General features: G+C 41.7%; 1 protein-coding gene across 1 annotated transcript in view; it reads right to left on the bottom strand.

The window, feature by feature from the left end:
• CCNK (cyclin K) overlaps positions 1-18,919 on the bottom strand; it is a 421,050-nt gene that overhangs the window by 348,457 nt on the left and 53,674 nt on the right. The window contains exon 2 of the mRNA XM_044074606.1: positions 15,221-15,423. Within this exon, the coding sequence (XP_043930541.1) occupies positions 15,221-15,417 (197 nt within the window). The 5' untranslated portion in view covers positions 15,418-15,423. The remainder of the gene's footprint in view (positions 1-15,220; positions 15,424-18,919) is intronic.

Raw genomic sequence — 18,919 nt, 5'->3', positions numbered from 1 at the left:
CTTTTTAGGCAGTGTTCCAAAAACCAAAATTCCACCATAACAGCTACAAACAAATGCAATCTGAGGATCATGCTGCTCAATGCTAGAAGTCTAAATCTCCAGATGCACTCGCTCGAAGCTCTCTTCAAAATGGAGACTGTCGACATCTGTGCTGTAATGGAGACCTGGTTTAAAGAGGCAGAAAGCACCCCTGCACTCCCACGCTACTACTCATTCCATACTTTTTGGCCTCAGCATCCAGCCGGAAGCTGCAAATGCGGTGAGGTCTCCATATTATTAAAGGATACGCACACCTCTAGACTGTTAGCCCAGCATAATGCATCCAAGATACTTCAGGTACAACTAACACTGGGTAAGATGGCGAAAAAGTCCTAACCTTCTACAGAACCCCAAACATGTCCCTAGACTCACACACCAACTTCCTAAGCACCCTGGACTCTATCAAGGTCCAACCCAATACTCTCATACTGAGTGACTTCAACTACCTTCCATCAACTGGGAAAACTATTCAAGTGGCAAAGTACAGGCCCAACACTTTCTGGAATTTATCAATTCCAATACCCTGGACCAGCTCATTCTAACCCCCACTAGAGGAAGCAACATCCTTGACCTGCTTATCACCAACATGGGAGACCATTGCTCCACACCTATAGTCAGTTCCTCTCTGGTTAAATCTGACCACAAACTGATCAACATGGAAATCTCCATCTCACCTACACCCCCGCTAAGGTGACCACCTTAAAAAACTTCTCTAAAGCTGACTTTGGGCTCTAAAAACAGAGGTGGCTTACTTCTCAGCACCCATGCCAATGGAAAATGGGTGCATGACCTCCGAATCACAAACCAATGCACTGTACAACCATGTACGCAAATGCATGGACCTTGCCATACCAAATAGAACTAAGATGCTCTCCTCCAAAAAAGGAAGCCAATCTGGTGGTCCCCAGCCACCAATAAACTTTACAACAGAAGGAAGAAACTGTTGCAGAAAAAAATGAAGTCACAAGACTGGAAAACCTCCCTTATCAGTCTCAACAAAAAGCTGAGATCCCTTATTAAAGCCTCTAAAGCCAGCTATGAAGGCAGAATTGCGGCAAACACCAAAAACAACCACAAAGCCTTCTATAGCTGTATCAAAAACCTCAAAGGCAATACCCAGATTTGCTCTGAGTTATTGCACAATGGCACCTCCTATACAGAGCCAACAGATAGAGCCAACATACTGGCTGACCGATTCAGTGCCAAATTAACCCCCCCCCCTCCCCCAGGGCCCCATCACAATACCAGATGAAAGCCTGGTACCCACCATTTCTACAACACAGGTAAAAGCTGCACTGTCCAAAGCCAAGAATACAGCATCCATGGGACCTGATAATATCCCTGGCCGTGTCCTACATGAGCTACAAAATGAACTGGCACCACATCTGTGTGCCTTGTTCAATCACAGCCTTACCGCAGGCTATGTCCCTAATGAACAGCGCACTGCTACAGTCATCCCGCTCCATAAAGGGGGAGCAACTACAGATGCTGGGAACTACAGCCCTATTAGCCTGACAAGCCTGGTATGCAAAGCTATGGAGCGCATTATCATGGACCTGCTTAACAAAGATATAGGCAATCTCCAAACTCTTGATCCCACACAGTTTGGCTTTGTCAAGGGGAGATCCTGCCTGCTGAAAGGCAGTCACCAAGGCTGTTGATGAGGATAAGGCAGTGCATACAGCCTACCTCGACCTGGCCAAGACCTTTGATATCATTCCCCACTCCGGTATCATTGATAAACTCCCCAAACTAGGCATCAATCCTTACATCACTAGGTGGGTTGCAAACTGGCTCACAAACAGAACCCAAAGAGTGAACATTGCAGATTCCAAGTCAGACTATCGATCAGTCAAGAGTGGAGTCCCACAGGGCTCGGTCCTGGGCCCTCTCCTGTTTGGCATCTATTTCTCAGATGTGCAGGCCAACACAGAAGGACTCTGGCTGACCACGTTTGCTGAGGACTGCAAACTAGGAGTCATTATCAACTCCCCAAGTGATGCAGACATCCTACAAAAGGACCTCTCTGACACCAATGACTAATGTCGGAACCATGGCCTGAAGCTTAATGCCAAAAAATGCAACAACAGCTGGAGAGGCCACAAAAGTACCTCACAAAAAGGATCCTAGGCCTTACACACATCCTACATGGACAAACTCAAGAAACTTCAGTTGTTCTCAGTCTCTTACCCGTCTACTTAGAGGTGATGTCTGCTTGACTTACAAAGCCATGTCTGACCCAGCCCTACTTGAAATGCTACACCTAAAGAAATCCCAATCCCCCCCACCCCGCGCCACACGCTCCAGAGATCACAACCTCATTACCACAATTAACAGAACATGCTAGAGGGATAGGTTCATCTCCCAAAGACTGCCCATACTCTGGAATAGGCTTCCCATTCATGTCAAGCAGAGCACCTCACTGGCCCTCTTCAAGAGAAATCTTGACGAGTGGATGGGTAACAAAGTTCACTCCAGGGATCATTCCAGTTGTACTACTGGATATGGGCACTGGCATGGTGCCTGGGCAATTTTTTTGGGGCTAGGCTTGTAAAGACTCCAGGGCCATTAGCCTAGTACACACCTATGAAGCCTATGTGTCAACAGCATGTAAAGCTGCATCTATGACTGGCAAAAGGCAGCATTTTCTGAGAAGTAACTTGAGAGAGGTCCCAAATATGCTACACTGGGATTCCAATGCCATTGCTAACAGAATGGTAGCCAACACACAGCCTTGTCATGCGTCTCTTTGCAAATGAATGCTCTCAGAACAAGTTGGTCAACCATTACTGTGTCACCAGCCCTGCTCATAGATCTTCAATTAAGACACTCTAAAGAATTAACTTTATTATCACAAACCTTGGGACTTAAAATGCTACAGTGACATGATGCAGAACTTCACGACTGATGCAACAAGTGCATCAGAGGGCTTCCTTAACATAACCAAAGCTGGACTTGGTCTTGCTGAAATCACAATGATAACTGGATTACAGACACTAGAATCAAAAGTATCCCAAATGAATATATGCAGTGGTTGCACTGTATATTTAGAAGATATAGAAGCTTTTATTCTTGCAAACATTTACCATGGTTTGGAATAGGGGATATTTGAGCTGCTTTCAATGTTGTGGGTGTGGGATATCTTGCACAGATTTAAATAACTGATGCATAATGTTGCATGCCTTCTGATTTATACAAATTACTCCCACAGGAGACAGGTTATCAAACCAAGAACTCTGCTTTTAAACATCAGATAAATTTATAAATTTATGCTCCAGTAAAAGGCTTCTCCATTAAATAAATCTGCTCGGGGGGGTCTCCTTTGGCATCAGTTAATAAACTCTGCAGTCTCTATAAAATCATATTTTTTATGGGTAATAAATGACCAACACCTCAAAGATTCCAAGCAGTGTGACCTTGACATTTCTAATGCTAATTGCGATTTCCTAATAGTTGCTGCTGCCTAATTGTTTCTGTATGTGGGAAACTTCCTGCTTTCAAATACCTACATAAAGTATGTGATTGTCACTTGGAGGTGGGCAATTTTCTCCTGCCAAGAATGCCATGTATTTGTTACCTAAAACTGCAACGACTCAACATAAACATATGTTCTAAACTATATCAAATGGTTTCCTGCAATCTTCACAAGCTAGTCATAAGAACTAGTGTTAGAGTGCATAGCTTTTTTTAAACCATGGAATATATACATAGGACCTTCCATACTTTAGGAAGAAGGAGGTTACCAAGACATACTACATATTTAATGGGAAGTGATAACGGATGTGAAGGAACCTGAATGATATACCTCTTCAGATGATTAAGGGAGACACCAGGATTCTGTCGACTGCAGTTAAATTGCAGTTTCCTGCAAAATGTCTAATCATGAGCTCAGCTGAAAGGTAGGATGGATTTCTGCACTCAAGTTTACATCCTGAAGTATCATATCAAGGTATCTGAAGGTAGGAAAAGTAGAAATTCTTGTTTTTTTCTCGGCATTGCAATTGCAGATGGCTGAATCTTTGGAATCGGTCTCTGATATCACAGAAATTAAATTTCAAGCAATGATCATACTGCCTTCAGGACAGTCTAGTAAAGGATTCTTCACACATCTAGCCTCAGATATCCCCCCTCAGAAATCCCCCCATGTCTAAAGACAGATGTTTGAATGTTAAATAGTCAATCAATGGTGCTAATTATAGCTAGAAGGTCTTGCGCTACATTGTAGCCTTGTACTTGGGAAAAAAAGACTGGGATTACTAAATCAAGACTTCTTGCTGACTTGATAAGCCATGAGTTAAGGTAAACGAGTCCTCAAATAAGGAATGTGAACCGACTTATTTGGACACAACTGAGGCAACCACAAGATTCCTACTAGTCACTGTGGAATTGAACTTTATTTTTTAAAGAGATAACAGAAGGCTGCAACGGGACCTTGGGGTGAAGGTGAAGCAAAGTTGTTGAAGACTATTGATGAGGAGATGTAACAGGTAGTGACCGTGCATCCAAAATTTAATTAAAAAACTAGGATCACTGCCAAAGAAACTGTTGCAATATAAAATCACTCCCTCGACTTCAAAGACTCAAGTGTCACAGAAACAACACAATACTCTAAAGGTATATTATGATAAGCAAAGAGATTTCCTTGATCAAAAGGGTGAGCCAAAGGGAGATTTAGCTCATTTATCCATCTCTTGTAGATTGAGAAAGTCCCACTTTGCATACAGCCTATTTTCAAGGCAGACCTAAAGTGGTACTTATACCAGACTAGTGGAAAGGTGTCCAAGACACCAGGAAGATTCCCAAACTCTTCCTTGGATAGCATTAGAAGGTTACCGTTAGAGGAATACTCAAGATGATGACCACAACTAGATGTGATCATAGTTCAGAAAGTAATGCTGCTGAACAGAACAAAACCATGACAAATCTGTGGCAATTAAGGCAATGCCAGAAGGTGGATTGGATGGAGTCACCTTAGGTTGGCTTATGAAATAAAGAGAACCAGATGATGAACCTATTATTTCATGGGCTGAGCTTAGGGAACACAGTAATGTACAACCACAAAAAGAGGAGACTGAGTGCAGAAACTGCAAATGCCTTTCTTGAAGTTTTAGACGGATCTCCTTTATGTTTGGAGGCGCAAATACAAACAGTAAGTCACAATAGTACTAGAAGTTAGTGTGCCAGTAACTGTAGCGAATCATGGTTGCATGGCAAAAAGACAAGTGAGAGATTACAGATAAAGAAAAAAAGACCAACTGTGTAGATTAGAAGCAAAAATTGGATGCCATTATTCAGGACAAAACAGTTACATCATTAAGATACACTGTGAATGATGTCACAGCATTAACATATTTAAGCAAAGATCCTGTGAGGGGACTTCTGAGACATTTAATTTAGCAGAAGCATTTGTTACACATTGTAGAAAGACTGGTTGTTTAGTAATTTAAATGTGTAGCCCAGTAGTGCAGTTTAGAACCACTCACATGGAGAAGATCTTTTTTTTTAAACTTTGCTAAAATGCAAATGTCATTAAAAAAGTAGTTGACATAAAAGTATGGAATTGTCTTGGGAAAAACGGTCTTCATTTAAAAAAAAAATAAGGGAAAAAGTACAGTTGTGTACACTTATCATAAATGTAGATGTTACAGTGTATTCACTGTTGCAGTCATTACATTTGGGTAATCTGCTGGCAGGTTGCCCTCAGTCGGCCTGAATTCCAAAGTCTTGGGTCCTGCGTCGGTTCCTTGTCCCCGATGTCAGGTGCCCCCAAAAAAGGTAGCAAAATTATATATATACATATATATATATATATATATATATATATATATATATATATATACACACACACACACACACACACACACACACACACACACACACACACACACACATGTAGCATCACAGAAGAGGAATCAGAAGAAACAGAAACCTGATCTGAAGATTCATAATCAGTGTCTTGCCTAGGCTTCTTATCTGGAGGGGGGATGGGTACCCCTGATCAAGGTAATAAGGTATTCAGCCATTTTGATCATCTGTATTTTAGGCATAGAGGCATGTGCACGTGGCTCATGCGTCGGTTTTTTAGTTTTAGAAATTGTTTTTGTCTTTGGCTGACATTTTTGATCAGAGACTGAGATATTGGTAATGCAGCTGTCGTCGGTTCGATATACAAATGTTGAGGTCTGAAAACACCCTCAGAAGCCGGTGCCTGCACAAGGGCTCCGGACCCATCCGAGGGAGATACATCCGGTCCAATACCTTGAGTATCTTGCAGCATGCCGGACTCCACATGGGTGTCGGTAGAGGCCTGCGACTCGAAGGTAGCGGGTATCAGGGGTTGCGAAAGCACCTCACTGAGTACCGGTGAACCGGCGACTGGCTTAGGAGAAGCTTCGTCGTCGGTTTTGGATCTTGACTGTCTTTCTCTGTCCTTTTCTTTGTGTTTTTTATGTACTCCGGTAGTCGGATTGCTATCCGATGATATTTCTGGGTAGTTAAATCTGTTTCCAAAATACTTTGATGCAAAAAATATACCGATGCTTAATAGTGCGTTGGTTAAATTAACACAAAACCGACAGCTAGGCACGTTGTGATCAGGGCCTAGGCAAGGAATACAGTATAAAATGGAAATCCTTATGAGGTATTTGCTTCTCACAAGTGATACAATTATTAACTTTTTCTGACATCAGTAAAAAGCAAGAAAAAAGTTTCCCCAATGGGGTACTTCGCTTTACTGAAATATTCAAGTTTCAGAACCAAAGTCTTCACTAGTCGGCCAACCGGCACTTGCGAAATGCTTCTGCTTTAGGCACCGTGTGGCAAGAAAGACTAAAGAAAATGGCTTCAGCTGCATGTTTTATACCCCAGACGACCTGACGTCATGGAAGAGAAGACAGCAACCGACGCAGGACCCAAGACTTTGGAATTCAGGCCGACTGAGGGCAACTTGCAGATTACCCAAATGTAATGACTGCAACAGTGAAACACGAAGAACATCTAGCGTACTTACCAAATCTTGTTATGGTGAATGGCAAAAAGGAACTGTTAAACACCCAGTCATTTTTCTGTGGAGAGAGAACATTTTCACTTGATACAAGACTGCATGAAAAGGATGCGTCCTCAATGTGGGGACTGTGGACACCTTATAAAATTACTGTAAATAATGTGCAGAAAATGAAAGACGAGGGTAATTTATGGTTCAACTGACCATTACTACCAGATGAAGTAAATACTGATAGTAATGAAAAGGAAGTCTCTGGCAGCAGTGAAGTCTGTAGGTGGCACCTATGGAGGGAAGAACCATACAGAACAACTACTTTAGGCCTCAACTGAGGTGTACATTATCATCCAGACAGAAGAATATGGATGCTAAATAGTGATCCACATCAGGGCTAGCCAGTCGGTGCTGCAAAAATCATCTCTATGTTACTAGATCACATACATCCAAAACCAACTTATGCCAGGGAATCATCATAACAGTGTGATTATTTTATGCGTCCCCTATGGGCCAGTGTATGCCTGCCATAAAACCCAGCAGTCCAGGGTCAGTAAGCTACAAAACAGCCAGTGTCCAACTGCCCAGACTAAGTTAGCTGGGATAGACATGTTTGGTTTTATTTCTAGCGTTCACTAATCAGCCTCCCAAAAGTGAGCCAGGATTGTCTTGCTGGGCCCTTTCAACAAATAAAAGTTATGTAGTTAACATAACTTTAGATCTTCACGAGCCATGTCTATCTCCCTCCCCCTCTCAACAGTGAGAGCAGTGTCCAGAGGCAAACTTCTCTATGCAGCCTTACTACATACAACAGGATGCAAGATCATGGGAAGTTATGCTGACCTGGAGAGACGTGGATCATGAAGAGCTATCATTACAGTTAAGTACAAAAATTTCTTATCTTACGAGATCCAGTCCATCAACATTAACTGCAGGAAACAGACACCCAGCTTTTCCTCTTGGGTTGCAACATGATAGAACACTAAATGCTGGTAGACTTGAGGGATCGCCCATACCGTGACACGATAATCAACTTTTAGTCTATTGCAAAAAGTATGTAAGGAAGTCCAAGTCATTGTAGCAGAAATATCATCAAATGAAGCATTCTCAAAATGGGTAAGGTAGCCACAATGGCCTTTGGGCTTAACTTGTTAGGGTCTATTATACTTGTCATAAAAAGAAAACAGTACAGTCTGACAGCCACCTTGACACAGTGTGACTTGGAACCTATTTTTGCCCAATCCATTATGGGCAAAGGAAACAAAATGTTGATCTTTCATACAACTTTTAGTTTTATCTAAACAGAAAAATAGCCATCAATGAACATCTAAACAGTGCAGCAAGTATTTCTCTCCACATTGAATAGTGGGGGAACAACAATGGCAGATTAACATATTAATTAAAGCTTGCTTCTGTGGTTGCCTATGGTATAAAGGATGTAACAAGCTGGTCTTTAAAGATCCATCATCACTGATGATGAAATAAACAGGTCTGGAAGAAAAAGGCTTTAGTTCCAAAATTCTCTTGGTAGATGTTAACAGTCACTAGAAAAGGGCTTCTATGACAGAAATTTAAGAGTCACTGTGTTAGCTTGTTCAAATTGAGTTAAAGTCAGCTTCTCCGGCATAAAATTAAAGGTCCAAGATGGGGCCTTAGAGATAAAAGAATATATACATTTCCTCTTCCGTCTTACCAGCCTTTTTGGGATGTAGTGAAGATGAATTCAGAAAAAGAATATCTCAGTCTCTGATCAAAAATGTCAGCCAAGAAATGGACTGCTGGCAGACTCTGGGTCAAAAGAATAGGGTCCTCGAGCAATAGACACAGTGAGAATATTTTCCATTTGCTTTTGTGCATTCATCTTGTGGAAAGTTTCTTGTCAGATGTAAAGCTCTGGATAAGAGGGTAATAGGACCCCTAGCCATGAAAGGTACTGGAGAAACCCTGTGGTTAGCTGAAGGTGACAGAAGAGTTAGTAGACAATTATAAGATCTCAGGTGGAGAGGTTTCTCCACTTCAGGCCAAAGCACAAAAAAAAAAAAAAAAAAAAAAAAACACTTGTTGGAACCAAAGTAAAGTAGAGCAATGATGATGATGACCCAGGCCTTGCTCATTTTGGACTTATTCAGAATATATGGAAACAGCAGAAAACTGTAGAGGAGACCCAGTGGCCAAAGTTGCACTACAGCAATCGGAGAAGTCCAACCATAAAGAGGGATCAAGAAAAAGGGAGGGAAGGATGAATGTACCGCCCTGAGAAAGTCTGTATAGAAGAATCCACTGAACTGATGACAGTGGCAGACTTTGGAAATAAAAACAGGAAGGTACATGGGATCAGTGTTCTGACCCCAGAAATCTCACATGGTATCCTGCAAAGGAGACCAAAAATATTGTTGTTGCCAGCCACAAAGCCTTAAGTCACTAAAGTAGATATGTGAACCCTAGACTGCAGAAGTGTAATCCTGTCTTGTAGAAGAGTGGATGAACAGGACAAAGTGCCCAGGTGGCAACTGAAGGAATGTCAGTTCTTGCAATGGCTTCAACCTGGACTCAGTGGTGTCCATAGAAATTCCCAAGGACAAGAACAGTAAAGAGTTCCATACCAGAATCACATTTTCTTGTAGGAACAGCTAGGCACCAAACATCTAGGGAAGGGAAAACAAGTTCCCATCAACCTCAGATGTGCTGCAATGTCAGCCACATATGCAGTCAACATCCTGGGGGCTGTGGTGAGACCAAATAAAATGCCTCTTCACTGAATGCAGCTGGCTCCCACCTTTTATCCTGGATCTATGTCTACCTCAGCTTGTAAAAGTACAGTTGTGTACACTTACCATAAATGTAGATGTTAGAGTGTCTTCACTGTTGCAGTCATCACTGTAGGGTTCTTCCTGCCGGCAGGCAGTCTTCGGTCGGCCAGAATCCCAAAGTCTGTGTCCGGCATCAGCTGTTTAGTCATGCTCCCTGACGTCAGAGCGCCAGGAGTACAAAGCTGCCAGCCGACACCATGTTCTCCAGTTTTTCTTGCCCCAGATGTCAGGTGCCTAAAAATGAAGGCCAATAGTAAAAAACAAAAAATAACATACCACAAACCCCATAGCCTGTAGCAAGTACACCTCAGAAGAAAGGTCAAGTAGGTAAGCACACTAGAGAAAGTATAAGAGGGGACAGGAGGGAGGGTAACCCAGACTGCAACAGTGAACACACTCGAACATCTACATTTATGGTAAGTGTACACTGTTGCAGTCATCACTGTAGGGTTGAATCCCAAAGCTGAGATAAGGGGTGGTGGTTATAGAGAAGGGGCAGCTAGAAGGCCCTGCAAGACTGCAGAAGCAAAGCCTGCCCTAGACTTAGAGTAAAGAGGGAGATTATAGTGCTTAGAGAAAGTATGCACTGAACTCCAAGTTGCAGCTTCCAAAATATCTTTGGTAGGTACTCCCCTGAGAAAGGCAGCTGAAGTAGCAGCAGCTCTGGTAGAGTGAGTCCTAATTTTTCCTGGGATTTGCTTTCCATGATGAGAGTAACAAAATCTAATTCCATGCGCAATCCATTTAGAAATGGTCCGTTTTGAAATGGTTTTGCCTTGGGAGTTTGTTGCATAAGAAAAAAAAAACAGTTGCTCTGTTTTCCTGACATTCTTGGTTCTGTCCAGGTAGAAACGAAGTTGTCTGTGTACATCCAAGGAATGCAAGATCCTTTCCCCCTTATTTTGTGGATTAGTGAAAAAAGTTGTCAGGTGAATAGTTTGATTTAAAGCTACTCTGGAAACCACTTTAGGCATGAAAGTAGGATTAGTCCTTAAAGACACCCTATCTTGGTGAAAAATAATGTAAGGTTCCACAGCCATGAGTGCTTGTAACTCCGAGACTCTCCTGGCTGAAGTCAAAGCCAGTAGGATAGCTGTCTTCCATGATAAATACTTAATATCAGATGTGGCAGCAGGCTCAAAAGGAGGCAGAGTGAGTTTTTCCAGAACATAGTTGAGGTCCCAGGTAGGTATGGGTGGTGTCCTAGGGGGCCTTAAATTCTTTGCTCCTCTGAGATATTGTTTCAGAAGTGGATGCGAAAAGATTGGAGGGTCTGTATTGTAATGTGCAGAGATAGCTGAAGCATGAATTTTTATGGAGGAGAAGGATAAACCCTTATGTAGCATGTCTGTTAGGTAAAGCAATATCAGAGGAATATTAGGAATGAGAGGATCCGAATCCTGAGCATGCATCCAGGTGCAAAATCTCTTCCATTTGCCTGCATAAGATTTTCTAGTGCTAGGCCGTCTGGCTTCTAAGATAACATCCATGACCTTTTTGGGGAGGGAAGGATTAATCATAGACCCTGAATTCGCCAGGCTGCCAGGCTGAGAGTTTTGATATGGGAGTGCAGAACCTGGCCCTGGTGTTGGGACAAAATATTGGGAATCTGAGGCAAAATCCAAGGTGGTTCCTGAGATAGATTCTTCAGTGTTGAGTACCAAAACTGACTAGGCCAATTTGGGGCCAGTAGAATCATCATCTTGGGCTTGTCCTGCTTGATCTTTAATAACACCCGTGGTAGAAGAGGTAGTGGTGGAAAGGCATACCCCTTGAGGTTTTTCCAACTGAATGATAGTGCATCCACTTTCCATGCTAGTTTGTGGCATCGGACTGGAGCAAGAAAAAAAAGTTTCCCCAACGGGGTACTTAGCTTTGAGAAGAAGAAGTAATTCTTCGGACTGAAGTACGAAAAATATCAGGAGTCAGCCGACCGGCACTTGCGAACTGCTTTCACCACACGACAAGAAAGACTGGAGAACATGGCGTCGGCTGGCAGCTTTGTACTCCTGGCGCTCTGATGTCAGGGAGCATGACTGAACAGCCAACGCCGGACCCAGACTTTGGGATTCTGGCCGACCGAGGACTGCCTGCTGGCAGGAAGAACCCTACAGTGATGACTGCAACAGTGAAACCCGATGAACATCCAGGCATCCTTGATGTCCAAAGAGAACATGCATACAGTCTCTCTTCTCTAGACATGGAAGGACTGAACACATCATCACCATACAGAAATCTCATCTTTGCTAAAACAGGTTTAGACTGCCAAGATCTAGAGCTGGGTAGAGATGCTTTATTTTCTTCGTGAAATGATAAGGATCATAATCTTGAGGTAGACGGTAAATATTGGCAGGGACAAGGAAAGGTAACTAGGAACAAGTTTTTTGGCATGTAATGAGATGACAGATTTTAATTCCCTGCAGAGTATTTTGTCAAAAATGTTAGGAGAACAAATGGCTGTAACTAAAATAATTTCCTTTGAGCTGAAGTACAGGATCTGAATTACCCAGACAGGATGTTGCAGGCTGCCTAAAAAGTAATCAATAGAAAATGGAAATCAAAATCTAAGCCAACTGTAACTGAAGTACTGAATATTGTAAATGAGATAAAATAACTGGAAATGGGATCTTTAGAAAAAGGAAAGAGAAAACAATAGAGAAATAAGAGGAATTAGTGGGAACAATGCATGCACAATGATACCCAGGAGAACAAAGAGTGAGGTTTTGAAGGGAAGGCAATAATTAAGCAATTTAGGAAATGTTGGAGTGAACAATTATTAAAACAATAACATATATGAATGAAAATGAGTCATGCAGGTCAGGCAATTGGACTACCTCGTACATGTGCATCTGAATATTTTGGGGGTAGGGCAACAAATAGATAAAACACATGCATAGATGTGATCTTCCAAATAATCTACTGCCAGAGACTCCTTGTCAGGAAGTATGAACAGTTACTCTGTGGGCTCCTTTTTGGAGGCAGCATCCACTACAGCTGAGTCAAGTGAAGATGAAATGCTCACAGTCCTCGAGAATTTGAAGGATCCAGTCAGGTTTCCATTGTTTAGGTGCTATCACACTGCCTTCTTGTGAAATCTGCTGCATGACGAGAGAAACTATTTTGCTGGCTGAAGCAAGAATAGAATGCTTCATCTAGAATCTCTTCCTATGGTGAGGAAGGGTCAACTAACTGCCCAAGATCCTCACTAAACATACCAATTTAAGAATCTCACTGAATCTGGGGTCTTCAGGAAGGGATGCTTCCCATCTGCAAGGCCACAATTAGGGCAGGATACTCTGCAGGGGAGTCCAGATGGTCAGTGATGGACAGTGGCTTCCCCAGCCTCCCCCAGGGAAATCTAATCACATTTGCTCCCTGCACATGCCTCTCCTTCAAAGGGCTGGCATATCAGTCATCCTTGCCAGCACCTTAGATGCCCAAGTTCCTAACCACACCCAGGTCTCTGCAGCAGTAATCAGAGTTTCCCCCACTACACCACAGTGCTGGCTATGGACTCGGACACTTAAAGCAGAACTTCACAACATGCTTTTCCCCCAGGTAGTACAGAGGATATCCGTGTGGGTCCTGGTTCTCATACCTCTCAGCCTCTTACAGCAAGAAATCGGGACAAAACCATTATTAAAAGTGGGACAGAGGGACAAAAATAAGAACAATTTTTAAATATTGCTCTTACAAACTTAGAAAGTTGATAGAACAGGTTTTGCATTACCATAAATTTTCTGAAGGTTATGAAGTCTGAAACTCAAATGTCTGTCATTATTTTGTAACTTCAGTCTTTAATGATTTGCCGCTAATTTGGCAGAAAACCACAATTTCATGAAGACGGACCAAAAATACGAGGCAAAAATGTGGACATTCTGCAAAAATCTATACAGTTGAGAGGTGTGCCAGGTTGTCTTCAGAGCATTTGTGTGATCTTCAGACAACTATGGTGCTTTAGCCATCAAAACTAGGGAAATAGGACAAATCAGGATCAAGGAATGGTCAATGACAGAAATTAACTGGTGGATTCAGTGAAGTGTTTTTGATTTAAAAGACATGTGCTGCCATACGTGTGAGAGTGTGGCCTCAAACAGGGAGCCTCAGTGAAAAGATGAAACTAACAGCAGAGACACAGGAAAGGGTCCATGCTCTTCAAGTGTGCATTTTCCAGTACTGTTTCCCAGCATTACTTAGAAACACACATGCATATGTGCACACATTTTCTTACATGCATCTTTTAAATTTCTGTAAATTCATTACATGCATACAGTTACACACACACACACACACACACACACACACACACACACACACACACACACAAAAACCGCCCCGTTTGGCATGTACCTCTCAAGACATCTGCAAAAACTGGAAAGGCCGCAGAAATACCTCACTAAAAGAATCACAGGTCTAAAGCAGATGCCCTATACTGACCATCTAAAAAAACTCCACCTATACTCTTGTCAGATATAGTCTACTCAAAGGCGATCTCTGCTTAACATACAAGGCCATGTCAAACCCAGAGCTGCTGGGCATGCTACATTTAAAGAAATCCCAATCCCTCAGAGACACATGCTCCAGGGATCTAAACCTAGTCACCACAATGAACAAGACATACTGGAGGGATAGGTTCCTGACCCAGAGACTCCCCAGACTCTGGAATAGACTGCCCATACATGTCAAGCAGAGCACCTCTTTGACCCACTTAAAAAGGAACCTTGATGATTGGATGGGAGATAGGAAATTCACCCTAGGGATTACGTCATTCGACCTTGCTAGACAGGGGTCCAGGGAAGTAAGTATTGTGGGAAGAAATAGCCAGGGAATTGTTAAGGTTAGGCTTGTATAGGCCCTAGGGCCGATAGCATAGTACCAACCTATGAACCTATACACACACATACACAGAGAAAGAGCTAGACAGAAAAAGTGTGTGTGAGTGAGTGAGTGAGTGAGTGAGTGAGTGAGTGTGCATCAATGTATGTATATGCATATTACGTATTATATACATGTGGGAGCATGCATACACACAAACAAGTGTCTCATGGAGATTACTGAATAAATGCAAAGTAATAATCCTTTACATTTTTGACTGGCTACTGTGAATCTGTTCTCCAATCCATGAATTTTAACATAACAGATAGACAAGACTGCTACTTTTAATCAGCTAATGTTACAGCTTAACTATTCTAACAAGTAATGACAATTTCACAAACATCAACAGGAAAACTCTGTATCATTTAATTTAGTCATTCCTGTAAACAGAAAAGTACCGTGTTGGATACATCATCATAAAAAGATCATTCCCGTTCAGAAAAATGCTAATTTGGAGTGATGAGATTGACACAGTTTTTGGCTATAAAATGGAAAAGGATACAGTCCTAGACGAGTTCCCGCATCAAAAATGAACCTGGCACCTTCACGGCGATATCTTGCTTCTGTAGCAGGATCAAGGTTCTCTAGCTGAGAAGGAGTGTGTGCAAGGTCCTTCTTGTCCCAATACCAACAGGGCTTTGTGAGGTCAAAAGTTGACAAGAGTGCATTAGATGTGGAGTTCTCTTTATTTTCTTTCATTTGTACCTAGAAAGACAATGTATAAGATAAGCTTGTAAACTAGGATGCATCTGTTCCTTACATATTCACTTGGTAAAGTTGCACCATACGTCAGCAATGAACAAATCAGTACTGTTCTTGACTTTTAAAACAAGAAAGTTCATATGACTTAACTACCGAAACTACAGTACAAACACTTTTGAACATGAATGCTGAAAACAAATCTAGAAAATACATTTTTACTTTCTGATTAAATGTCTTCTCAATGGAATTTATACCCAATGTTCTTCAAAACCAAATGTAATCAATTTTTATCTTTAAATACTTCAGACTGGCCTATGGAACTACAGCTCTACTTTGAGACATAAGCATGATAACACTACAACAACCAGTAATCATGCAAGAATTGGGACAAAAGACTACAAGTAAGTAGAGAAGCAACAACCACATAACATGGAATCAAAGGATCAACATGCCAGGTAAAGCTAGCTGTCAGACACACTTTACAAAAATGTATTTTACAATTTGGTAACCAGGTGAGTAGGCTAGTCTACTGACCCTTTTCAGCAATGTCACGAGTACAACAGTTCAATTAAACAATTTACAAAAGTATACAAACACAAGTTTAATGCTTTTACAAGAAAGACTGCTTAGTAAGAGAGCATTTATACAAATACTTGTGTATGATTAGCCTTGAATATAATGCAAGAGGCAACTTGGCATTTAAGCTTCAAACCTAGCCTGTGTCATGAAAGCACATGCACTTGGATTCATTCTGTAGGTGCTGTCTCTATGTTTCTTGTACCTGTAGGCAGTCAGTTCCATGCAACTGGTCCTATCACAGAAAGGGCTTTTTCTGCTATGGCTAGTTTAGATTATATTCTAGGGGAAGTGCTTTGAATTCCCTCATCTACAGGATCTGTATGATTTATTAAACTTAACTAATAAACCATCAATTTAGTTGTTAGAGAGCTAAACAGAAAAAGTAATGGTATGATACCACTATCTTTAAAAAAGACTTGACTTTGTTACTTTCAAATGTTTCCTCACATCACTTCCAAAGGAAAGCATGCAAGAAATGCAGAACTAGCAAGACCATTTCCTACATATTTAAATAAAAAATACTCTTACAGGTTTTTAGCAATTTTTCAATATATACCTAGCAATTTTAAAACGTATGCTTCACTCAGCCCTGCTGCATAAACTAGGAGTTTTTCCAAGGACCATTCCTGTGAGTTTAGGATTCCATTTTCCTATTAAGTTTGCTTACATAAAAAGTGAAAATATAATGGTTTTGTAGAAAAAGTATCTAAATAACCTTCAACTATGCAAACTGTGACATATCCTAATATTTTGTAAATATCATAATTACTTGTATTATTTCTGGAGCTTTTCTCCTCGGGTCTCCACTGAAAATGGGTCCCTGGCTCAGTTGGACTAACCTGGTTAACAAATGTCAATAAATAAATAAATATAAACTTTCATGCATTAGGGAGTCTTCAGATTACGGAATGCATTTTTGCCACAGCTCTGCAATAAAAATGGCTTACAGACTTGGGGTGGTATTCATAAAAGTACTGTAACACAACTGAGCTGTGGTAAATAGCATGGTGATGTTGGCGAATACAACCCATCAGGAAAAAGGTATGCTTAACTGCTGCCACAGCAAGGTCATACCACAGACACTGCTGCATAATTAACCTTTGGAGCTTTAAAAGCATTACTAGCTGTCCAACTGGCACCACCATGATTCATCAGTTCACCTGAGGAAAGAGGCATGCAGGCAGTAAGCCCAATGCTAAGCACACCCACAAGCTGCACCATAACTGCTACACTGGCACAGCTGGTAGTCATAAAAAGGGCACTGCAGCAAAGTGCCTACTGATTGTATTCCATAACACAGGAAGGAAATGCAAGAAAGGAATGTCACATGGTGGAGATTAAGCATAAGAACTGAATAGGACAACAAGAAGGAAATTGTGGAATGGGAGTGGTGGGCAGTTGCCCACCTTTTTGAATTGTAGAGGAGGAAGTTAACATGTGGAAGGGGTACACAGAAAAGTGGGTATAGGGAGAACACAGACAGGCAGGAGAGGTAGCAACAAATACGAGGGCAACAATGAAGATACGCAGACCGAGGTAGCAGACAGCTGGTGATCTGAGCTGTTGGACAGCTGTGATCTACCTGCAAAAATCAACTGGACATACAAGCTGATTTAAGTATACTTTTCTCTGCACTTGCACTGTTTAAGATAAGTACTGCATTTTATTTATTTGTTTCATTGAATATTAATTGAATATTGTGGTCTCTTTCTTTCTGCAGTTAGTTCCCCATCCTCTCTCCCTGTTCTTGTTGGTGCAGTTAATCTTGGATGGCTTTTGAACTGCTCGCCCCTGCTGTAAATTTGGTTTTGGACACTCCTCCTGGGCCCACCTCATTTGCTCAGTCAGTTGAGTACAGTGAGATCATATTTTTATTTCAGACACTCCTACCAGTCCCATCTCTTCTGCTGTGTACAGAGAGATCACCTGGGAAAGACAACCGCTATAGTCTCTTAATCTGCTCTGTTCCCTCCCTCTTCACTAAAAAAAAAAAAAAAAAAAAAATTATACTTTATTCAGCTGCTCTTAATGGTCTTCTACCTTATTACCTTAGTTTGTTGTTGTGTGTGCTCTTAAGTGTACAAGTGCTCTTATTCTGCACTTATTACTGCTTATTAGTAGCCTGTTTAATATTCTAAGCATCTTAGTTTTGGTTGTAGCACGTGCGCTTCAGGCCAGTTATTTTACATTTAGGGTTTTTGCAGACAAACTCTTACCAAACCCTGTTCTCCATAAGTCCGCCAAGTACTCAGAGCACTATGTCTGGACAATTCCCATCAGTTTCTCCTGTCAGCCTGGTTGACATGGGCATACTGAGAGAGACAGTGTATCAACTGCCTCATGTTCAGGGACAGTCCCCTTCTCCTAGCACATAATTCTTCTACTTACGAGAGATGCATCCACATCAGTAAGCTGGAATCCCTGCTCTCTCACACCAGTCAGCACTCCTGACAAAGAGGAGATTGCCAGAACAAGCACCACACCACCCACATCACAGAGCCACACACCCACCTATGCAGGGGTCCTCAACAAAAATGTAGCTAAACAATAGAGACCCCCAAAACACACTCACAAACAATGCACACACAACACCAATCACATCACACACAGTAGTCAGTGCACCAGTGTCTCACAAACACAGCCCATTAGACAAAACAATAAACCAACGCTGCCCATAAGGCATAACAATAAACCAAACATACTAGTCATTGGTGACCCAATAGTGAGACACACCAATGTCCCCCTCACCTGGCTCAACAAGGACAAGGTCCCAGTCAGCTTTTTGTCAAACGTTAGAAGTCGCCACATCATGCACACACTCAAGTCTCTCCACAACAAGTACAAGTATGACTCTGTCATTGTCCATGTTGGTGTGAACAACTTGAGACATACCTCCCTGGACTATATGAAGAGAGACATG

This window comes from Protopterus annectens, chromosome 6.part0 (genome assembly GCF_019279795.1).
Source record: "Protopterus annectens isolate FY-2018-M chromosome 6.part0, PAN1.0, whole genome shotgun sequence".
In the NCBI taxonomy this organism is placed as follows: domain Eukaryota; kingdom Metazoa; phylum Chordata; order Ceratodontiformes; family Protopteridae; genus Protopterus; species Protopterus annectens.
Note: the sequence above shows the minus strand (reverse complement) of the source record. Positions and strands in the feature narration are given on the sequence as shown.